Source organism: Patagioenas fasciata, chromosome Z (assembly GCF_037038585.1).
Source record: "Patagioenas fasciata isolate bPatFas1 chromosome Z, bPatFas1.hap1, whole genome shotgun sequence".
NCBI lineage: Eukaryota > Metazoa > Chordata > Aves > Columbiformes > Columbidae > Patagioenas > Patagioenas fasciata.
The window spans coordinates 49,042,110-49,052,106 of NC_092560.1; the positions used below are offsets into that span (position 1 = coordinate 49,042,110).

The window sequence follows — 9,997 nt, forward strand, 5'->3', positions numbered from 1 at the left end:
GCGCTTTTAGAGACAGCACTACTGGCCAATGGAGTCCAGGACCTGGAGGGCGGGGGCGGGATTTCCTGGCGAAGGGGAGGAGAGTGGGGCCCGTGCGGGCTAGCGGTGCCCGTGGTGTGGGGCCGTCGCTGTCATGGCTGCTGCTGCCACCGCAGCTTCTCCGGCTGATAAGGAGAGGTAACGTGAGCCACGCCCTCTGGGGCCCGCGGTGGGGGCTGTCGGCACCCTTCGCCGGAGCGGGCCGGGACCGGGAGTGCGTCAGGGCCGCAGCCGGCGGCGGTGGGGGGCCGTGCGGCCCAGGCGGTCAGGGCCATGCTGGCCCGGGGCGGCGGGTCAGGCCTGCAGCTCTGATAACTTGTCCGAGTGTGTGCGGTGCTGTTACAGTAACCCGTCACGGAACAGCGCCGCAGGCTGGTACGCGGTGCGGCTGGTGTGCGGAGATTCCCCGCGCAGTGTCCAGGGGCAAGGGGCGCGTTTCCCTTCGCACGCAGCGAGGCGGGGAACCGGCCGCAGGGCCGCCCACTGCGGGTCAGGGCGGCGTGTTCGCGCTGCACTGGGGAAAGTTGTGAAGTGGGAGGTCGGGGTTTGGCAGCTTCTGGTTCTGGAGTGCTTGATGCTGAACTGTCCTGCCGTTCTGGTGGTGGGTTGTGTCACTTAAAGCTCAGAACTAAGGTAAACTTAGACGAGGTGCTGGTCAGTGCCGTGTGTTCACGGCTGTAAACGTCAGTAATGAGGCTGGAAGTTTTCTGTGCAAAACTCTGCCACTTACACGAAAGTACTAGTTGGTTCATAAAGAGGAAAATATCAGTGAACAGGTATTTGGAAGAGCAATGGGAGTTGAGATGACTGAGGTTAGTTTTAGAGGCAGTGAGAAATGCTTCCTGGGAGGCAGTAAGGAGCAGTGTCTCCAGCTAACTGAATGAGTCTGCTCCAGATTATTTTCTCACCCTCTGATTCCTTATTATGCCGCTATAGCTTCTCAGTCAAATGTAGGTATTCTGCAGCCTCTCCTTGTAGACCTCAGCTAGTTGAGGTTTTTTTTTTTCTGCCTGATAAGAGGTATAATTGAGGTTCTGTCGTTCTTGTCACCTGTATGTACTCAGCAGGTTTAAAGCTAATGAAAAATCTTAAGCAAATTTCTAAGTATAGGTTTTCAGAGGCTTTATAGCTTGCCCAAATTTGGGTTGTTATGTGTGTGAGTAGGAAAAAAAAAAAAAGCCAATCCATGGAAGAAAAAAAAACCCTGCTTCTTGCTTCTGTCAGCAATTAGTGTCCTACAACGTTTTCAGGAAGACTTCTTTAGTTATTTTCAGGGAAATGTGTGTGTTTTCTTCTAGATTTCGGGGATTTAAGCAATGGGTCAAAACATTCTCTTTAAACTTTTTTTTTCCCAAGATAGGTAGTGCTGTGCTTTGTACCCACTGTGCCCTAAAAAGTGGTGTTGTGCAAGGAACATTTCAGCCAAATGGTCATAAAGCGTCCCGGATACTTCAAAAATGGGGTTTTGCAATGTCTCACTGCTTGGTCTAGGTAAAATATGTGGTTCTAAGCTGCTGTGGGAACTTAGTAGCTATGAGATTTTTTATTTTACTAAGAAAATGTTGCATAAGCAAGTAAGGTGTTGGTGTTACTTAAACTCACTGTTTTCTCTTTTTAGGTTCATCTGCATTTATCCAGCCTATTTGAATAACAAGAAGACAATAGCAGAAGGAAGAAGGATACCTATAGACAAAGTAATTTTGTGGGTGGCAGGGAAAGAATGGTGTTTTGTTTTGCTATACATAAGTGTGTAGAGATTTGGAAAATAAATCTAAAAGCTGTTGATCTTTCCTATCCCCTATGACAAGCAGCTCTATAACTGGAAATTACAGTGTATTTGAAGATAACCTAGTGTCAGCATATGAAAAGCAGGTGAAGTAATGAGAAACTTAATGCGCTCAGCCTCTATATATAAGTAGTTTGCCAAGACTGAACGTGATGCAGAGAAGAATAGCTAGCTGAAGATTGTTTACTTGGTGACTGACAGTATGTACCTGTATTCTGTGCCCTGTCCCCTTTGCTGCTGTGAAAGATAGAACCTAAAATGCCTATGGCACATAGACTTGGTAGTTGTTGCTTTTAATCTGTCTGGACATAGTTTTTCATCTTCTCCTTTATAATATTTTAACAAGCAGTTCTGGAAGAAATAAAGGGCTTCTCTCACTGCTTAGGGTTGGGGTTTTTCTGACAAAAATTAAAAATAAAATCTTTCTTGAGCACACAAGTTGCCTGTCAGAGATCTGTTACGGGAGGAACCTGCCGCCCTGTGCCTAGAAGGTTTCTGTTCTTTTCTCCTGTCATTGCTGTAGGTCTGCTGTTGTTGATTCATGGCTTTTGTGTTGGCGTTGTTTGGGGTTTTTTTATTTTTAAATACAATAAATGTTATTTAATTTAAATTCTTTTTCCTAAGCAATTCTGTTACTAGTTCCTGCCCTAATATATTCTGTCTCATCCGTTTCCTGTTTTACAGATATCTTATATCTTTTTTTTATGTTTTCTAGACCATAGGAGTGCTCACAGATGACTTCTACAGTAGATTTGCCATTACTTGAAGTACCTTGTTCCCCCATCTACTTTTTCTAGTTATAGAGTATAGGTGGGAAACTGCTAGCTGTTACTGTATGGGTAGTTCATAATTGAAAAACAATTAACTGTAACACATTGTTTCAACAGGCTGTTGAGAATCCTACATCTACAGAAATCCAAGATGTATGTGCAGCAGTTGGATTCAATGTGCTATTAGAGGTAATTCAAAAACACAAACAAAACAAAACATACCAAAAAAAAAAACCACCACACCTTGGTATGTGTCTCTGTTCTTTCATTCATTTTATCTTTTCTTACAGGATAGATTACAATTGAGAAGTTTTATTATCAGACAAAATATTTGCTCGCTTTGAGTGATGACTGACTGTAATAATGAAGTACAGGATGTTTCAAAAAGGTGGACCTAGCATGTTACAATTACACAAAAACTTATAAGTGGTTTAATGAGTTACCAGGTTTTAGTAACCTTTTTATAAATGCTCAGCATTCCCTCTATCTGTCATATGCACTGTAAGAGTTTCATTCATGGGTGGTTTGTGGTTGCAGAGATACAATGATTTCAAATTTGGTCAATCTTTTTGAAACACCCAGTAAATGTTGGAAACCTGTATGCAAGGCAGGACTAACCCAGGTCTCTGAGATGATGCCTCTTCTAAGTTTCTAAAAAAATTACTTTTATGTAACAATCCTCCTGAGAAGACTACTCTAGATGCCTAAAAGTGTGTCATAATAAAAGCTAATCTTGCAAGCTGCAACTCTGCAAATTAAGCTTTTTAAAAAGCATGTTTTTAATGAAAGATTATTGACTTTCAGAATTAGTGTCCTCTGGGAACAGAACTCTGATGCTTGAAATCTTCAGGGTCTTTTGGAGTTCTGTTTTAGTCAGAGAATGTTGTTGTGTTTTTTGTTTGTTTGTTTACTGCAATACCTTCTTGCTCTCTAAATAATTTAAGTGGGTTACCTTTTTCTTTGGGAGTGATTCTGAGCTTCCAGACAGGTGTCTTTTTGCAGTTCATTTTCTGAAGTAATGGTTAATTCAAGATGCTGTTTTACTTTCTATCACTTCTTTATACTAGAGAACTCAGGTCCTCGTGTAAGAGTGTGACTGGTATCCAAAAACCAGTATAAAATTACTTTGCTTTTCAGAAGTTGAGTGTAATCCTGTTAGCTCTTACTAGCCCCTGAAATGGCCAGTACCAGTAAGAAATCTGTAACGTTTTAACAGAAATTAAGTCTACAAGTATTCAAAAGCAGTGGGCTCCAGGCTGTGCTATGCTGACATACTCTGTCTATGTGTCCAGAAGGCTTTGTAGCTGTGGAGATGGAACAAAAACCTGTGTCACTGCAGTGCAGAGTGGTGGGGGAGTCAAACAATTCTCTTAGCAGGTTATTTGCTAAACTGTTCAGTACCAGTACCTGGTTGCAGGAGTACTTCCAAAGAAAGTTATGCTATAGTTTTGGATGCTACTGCAGTGGCTAAATGGTGGGTGATGCTGCTAGAGAGCTGCTGCTCAGAATTCCAGGCTGCTAAGACTTAGATCACTTCCCTGACAGATTTTGCAGAAAATTATTCCAATACTTACTCTAATAAGTTTCTCCTCTGGTGTGACAGAAAAATAAGATGTATCCTAGAGAGTGGAACAGAGATGTACAGTACAGAGGTAGAGTACGAATCCAACTCAAACAAGATGATGGCAACCCATGTTTACCACAGTTTCCAACACGTGAGTAGAGTACCTGGGTTAGGCACTTCAGCTGCTAAGAAAACAGAACGTCACTGTTTCTTTTGTTGTGTTACCAGCTTGCTTAATTAGTTCTACTATTATAAATTTTAAAACTTTACATTAATTTCTTTGCCTGCATAAATCAACCAAGTCATGTTTGTGAGTGAGCACTGGGTGAAGTTTGTAAAATGCTGTTGTCTTTGACCCTGCTCTTTCTCAGTGCTTACACTGGAGGGGATTGTGGGGAGTGTTGTGTGATTGCTATGCTGAACATAGCAGCCGTTCAGTTTTGGCTTACTGTTTCTTCACAGTTAAAACAGAGGATTTGGTATTAAAGTGGCTAAATTCTACCATTTTCTTAGGTTACATACATCAGCTAGGCACCAGTATGGATGCAAAATTGATAAAATACAATACTGACTTCAGTTGAGTTTTCTGCTGGCCATTTTCATAAATTAACAATTAACAATTTAACTAAGTAATAGGAACAGTTCATCTTGAACAACAAGTAATTTAGTCTTTTGCATTTTTCCTGAAAATTATTCGCTGTGTAAAACATAAGTAAATATATCTCTGAAGAAGCAAGTATGTTAAAAGCAAGAAGAATACTGAGTCTAGAGTAGCATAGGAGTGCTTTTGGTCAGGAGGAGATGATTTAAAACCATATTCCTGCTTGAAGATAGCAATGCCTTTCTGAAAATTCTTGTAGCTTTTGCCTGGTCATTCTGTCCCAAGTATTTTAGGCCATTATGAGTTGAATGGGAAGAGTAACAGGAAGAGTGTAGGTACTTCAGAGATTGTCAGATTATGTGTCCTTTCCAGTCTTCTATCAGTCCTGCACTTTTTTAAAATTAAAAAAAAAATATGCTGAGAGTATTTCACAAACGTCTAGCCACACGGGGGAAAGAAGCAGAACTCCTAGACTTTATATCTACGTAAACAGAGATATAAAGTGGGGCTGAAGTTTCTAACTTTGAAAATTATGGAGATGTTCTTGAAATAGTAGGTGTACATTGATCTCTCTGTGTATTTTTAGGTAAATCAGTGATGCTGTATGCTGCAGAAACCATTCCCAAACTGAAAACAAGAACCCAAAAGATGGGAGGTAGTGATCAAAGTCTTCAGCAAGGAGAGGGAGGCAAGAAAGGTAAAGGGAAGAAAAAGAAATGAGCTCACATCTGGAATAATTGTTATATCACATAATTGTACTTACCACAAATATGGAGGCACATATTACTCCTACAACTTTGAAGTGAAAGATACAAGCACGAAATAAACAGGTGAAGCTGAAGAGAACCACCTGCTTTTCTTGGAACTGAATGCATGTAGCTGCCTCACATCTGTGTAACAATAAATCTGTCTTCACACACAACCTGCAAGTCTGAAGCTATCATTCACTTTGAAAAGTGGAGGGAAACATAAGCAAATGGGCTGGGTGGGAGGATTATTATTTCCAGAAGAAATATGCAGCTTTTGATAAATATTCTTATGCAGACTAGATATCTGAAAACTGGTTGCCTTAGTAAAGCATTTATCTATGCTAGAGAAGTGATTGTCTTAGCTCTGGAGAGTCTTTAGCAGAAAAATGTAAATCGATTAAGTTGTGACTTTGTAAACTTCCTTTGCTAATCTTTCACAGCTATCAAGTGTACCAATAAAGGTAACATGTTAATTATGAAACATGTAATTTTATAGAATACTTTTTCCAGAAGTTATTTTTTCCTCCACAGCCTGTTTTAAAGAAGTCAGTGACGTAAGGATAATATTGTAAAGTTTTAAGTTAATTTGAAAAAAAATAGCTCCCTTTTGTGTCTTGTATAATATGAGATGCTATATTCTCTTTTGGGTTGTTCTTTGAGAGCCTAGGAAACATAGCTTTATTTTCTACCTGTCTAATCCTATTGCAGATGTCTGAGACTTGCAGTGTCTGGTAACTTAAAATATTTGGGGTTTTGGGTTTTTTTTTTGTTTGGTTGGTTTTGTTTAAAGTAGTATACAGACAGGGACAAAAAGTTATTTGGAGAAGGTGAGTTTGTGAGAACAGCTGTCCAGTAACAACGTTCCTTTGAAGTAATTAGGAAATGTACTGTGCAAGTTAAATGAGGTCTAGTTCAGTTAATATGAGACTGGAAAAGAAGCAGCAGTACCTGCTTAGAGTTTAAAACAAAAATCTTATATGAGTTTTCTAATCCTTACTATAGGAAAACAAAGTCAATTGGATGCTTTCACAGCAAGTTATCTGAGATTTTTTTTTTATAAGTTTTTTGTGGCAATGTTCTACTTTTGTATTTATCTTTTTTGTCTATGTGGTATGCTTTTCTATGGCATCGCCTTTTTCCCATTGTAAAGATAAATAGCATACAAAATGTATCTAGACATTTAATGGCTATTCTGAAGTAATGAAACTTGATGTTCTTGATGACGAGATCCCTGCTCAAGTTACTTGTGCTGGTTGTTTGAGTTTTTTTATATCCTTATATTTCTTGTTCCACACAACTGCATCTTTTCAAATAGATGGTGAGTTACCAGTGCCCTTGGAAGTGGATATTGATGGGTACCAGTAGTGCATCTGTGTAGAGCCCTTGGTTTGTGAATAGTTCAAATTGTATTTCCTGTCTGTAATACTTTGTAAGTGTGGTTCTTCTGTTGCATTGTTTTGTGAAGGAGGCAAATTCTTACTGCAGTTGTAACAAATCCAAAAGCTGCCCTGACAAAATACCTCGAACCAAACCCCCTACAGGTGTGTAGGCTCCATGAAACAGAACAGCTTAGGAGAAGAAATACTATGTTATAAGGCTGTGATTGTGGTCATATACAGATGTCTTCATTTTTTTTTCTGCTGCTTTAGCAGTTTCCACAAGTTACCTTTGGAGTGTCTGGCCTTGAAAACACCATTTTGGGAAGTTAGTTAAATGGTATTTGTGAGTTCATGACAGGTGCTGTCTGCAAGTTTTTTGTCACAGAAAGCAGCTGGATATGGTTCAGAGCTTGCTAATTGCATGCACTCTACAGAGTTAGGAAAGTGCTACAGGTTAGTTGCAACGTGGGGAAAAATACCAACTGAAGTATGCAAGCAAGAGTGGAAGGTACACTTGTGACATGAAAGACTGTAACTGCCCATGGATTGTGGGGCTCAAGTTATTCCTGGCTTTTCCTGAGTGCTGAGTAACTGTTCTGAAACTGTATTTAAAGTGAGAGCTCTCTGCAAATTAATTGGTACAAGATAACTCAGCTGCATGATGTCATGTGGAGTGGAATAACTCCAGCCAAGTCATGATCATGTTATGGCTGAGTACTGTAAGAGCTTTAGACCATAGACAGCTGAAAAATGGGGAGGGAGATCTGTTTACAGTGGCCAGAAATTAAATATCATAAGAACTTGTCTCTGCTATGGTGTGTGTGTATTGAGAAAGAATCTTTCTGGCGTTGCTTACCAAAATTTCCCGATCGAAGAACTAAAAAATAGTGAAGCTATTTTAAAGTGCAAGGATCTTGTGCAAAAGACTGAGAAAGATTTCTGAAAGTAATATTGAGCTAAAATAAATAAAACTCTGATTCAATCAGATTAACAAAGCTCTATGGTTATTTTGAGTAAAGCTGGCTTTATTTTTAAGCAAATTGTGCACTGTTAGGAAACCAGATGATTATTGCCCTTATGGAGGTGAAGTCTCGTTCCTCCAACCCCTGCCTGCTTATCCCCCATCTCTAAATGAGTGCGTTGTTTTGCTCTTCTTGATTTCTATCTGGCTTTAAAATATATGAGCCTTATCTGTTCCTAAATGAGGCCTCAGAAAGTTCAACACAACTCCCCCTCTCCTGCCAGGGTTAAGCTTGTAAACTAGGCTTTCATTTCTGTATTTTGTGGGTTTTTTTAATAAAAACAAGTGGGTCAAGATAGTAAATTGGGTTCTTCTGCAGGTCTTTCCCCCTTCCTCAACATACTTCCTCTCTCCCTTTCACCCTCCCTGTTCCTGGAACAGAGAAGATGATTGGAGGCCATTGTGGGACTGGGAGTAGAGATACGTCTGCTGTAAAAACACAGAAATACTACCACTGCTGCTCTCAATGTTATCTATAGAAAATAATTTTTTTGAGGGGCAAGCTGGGTGATAATGAGTGTCTTTTTTTTCCAGTTTTTTCTTTTTGCCTGTCTTACTTTTACAGTTTTCTTCGAGAATCTGCTTAGGCAGTGTAGTTACTAAAAAGACACTAAGGTCTGTGGTTTCCTGTAGATGGCAATAATAACAAAGATGTGCATCGCTGAGTGGGAATTTGCTCTGCCTCTAAGATGGTGTCCCTTCAGAAGATACTAGTCCAGCTGTTCAAAAGTATATACTTGTCTTTTCCTATACTTTTTTTTGGGTACCTAGACAAAGATTAAACATTTGAAATGGACATGCGAGTTCAGAATCTGTATAACAATCCTTATAGCAATTTCTGTGGCAGCAACATTGCCATTGACATTGGGCATTAAGCAGGTCTGAAGACAGGCATTCAACAAAGAAATTATTAAAAATGAAAATTCAGAACTGTGGTGAGATAGATGTTTTATTCTTTCAGATGTATGGAAGAGGGCACATAGCTGCTGTAGCAGAAGCACAACCATCATTATTCAGTTCTTGGTTTAAAGAAAGTGAGTTTCAAAAGGTTATTTTGAAACGTGTTTTAACTTCGGAAGCAAGAATAATGTATGACTGTATGTAATTCTCCACCTGCGGCCATGAAGTCAATTTCTCAAAGACCAGCTCTGCAGAAAATAGGAGTTCTTAAAATACTTGGCTGACTGTGTGTATATCCTATTTCTTGTGTGCGTTTAAGGCTTAGAGTCTTTTAGCCAGCACTCTTTTTTGAGGCAGCGTATTTATCTGGGATGTTCATATGTGCTGTACTGAGAGTGTGGAAGATGGTGTGACCTTCTTATTTCCTTCTTTCTGTAGCTGCAGATGTGTCTGTGTTGGAATGGAATGGAATGGAATATTTCAGTTGGAAGGGACCTACAATGACCATCTAGTCCAACAGCCTCACACCTTCAGGGCTGACCAAAAGCTAAAGTAGGTTATTAAGGGCATTGTCCAAATGTCTCTCAAACACTGTCAGGCTTGGGGTATCAGCCACCTCTCTAGGAAGCCAGATCCAGGGTTTGAACACTTTCTAAGTAAAGAAATACTTCCCAATGTCCAGTCTAAACCTCCCCTGGCACAGCTGGGAACCATTCTCACATATACTGTCACTGGATACCTGTTATTTAGTTGCTTCTTGTTACAGACTGGCCTTCACAGGGTTATTTAATACCTCTTAGGATAAAATAATCTTGCTTTTCAAAGAGGGTTTGTTTTCTTTTTTTTCCCCCCCTAAAGAAAAAAGGCTTAATATAATAGAAATACTCTCTTCATCTGTTGCTTTATTTTGAGCCTGTCAGGTCATTTGGTTGACATGATAAAGAGAGTAGATGTCTCAAAAACATTAAGTTCCTGTAAGTCATGAAGCTCAGTGATCAAACCAGGACGGAAGATGATGTTAATGCATCAACCAGTGAAGACACTTCCTATATCCCAAATGGGACAAGGAAAGGCAAGGGAATAAGTGCTTATCCTTTCCGGTTGGCAGTTTGCTCTCACCAAACTGCATTTAATGAGTGTTCAGTCATCACTCATGCAGCCACAGATTAGGTGCAGATTAGATCTGGC

General features: G+C 39.9%; 1 protein-coding gene across 1 annotated transcript; it reads left to right on the forward strand.

Annotated features, from left to right (window-relative positions):
* Positions 1-69: 69 nt before the first annotated feature.
* On the forward strand, positions 70-5,682 carry SRP19 (signal recognition particle 19). The gene is made up of 5 exons (XM_065861614.2): positions 70-177; positions 1,658-1,733; positions 2,713-2,784; positions 4,199-4,310; positions 5,347-5,682. The coding sequence occupies exons 1-5, from the start codon at positions 134-136 to the stop codon at positions 5,478-5,480; spliced, it is 438 nt and encodes a 145-aa protein (XP_065717686.1). The 5' UTR covers positions 70-133; the 3' UTR covers positions 5,481-5,682.
* The last annotated feature ends 4,315 nt before the right edge of the window (positions 5,683-9,997 follow it).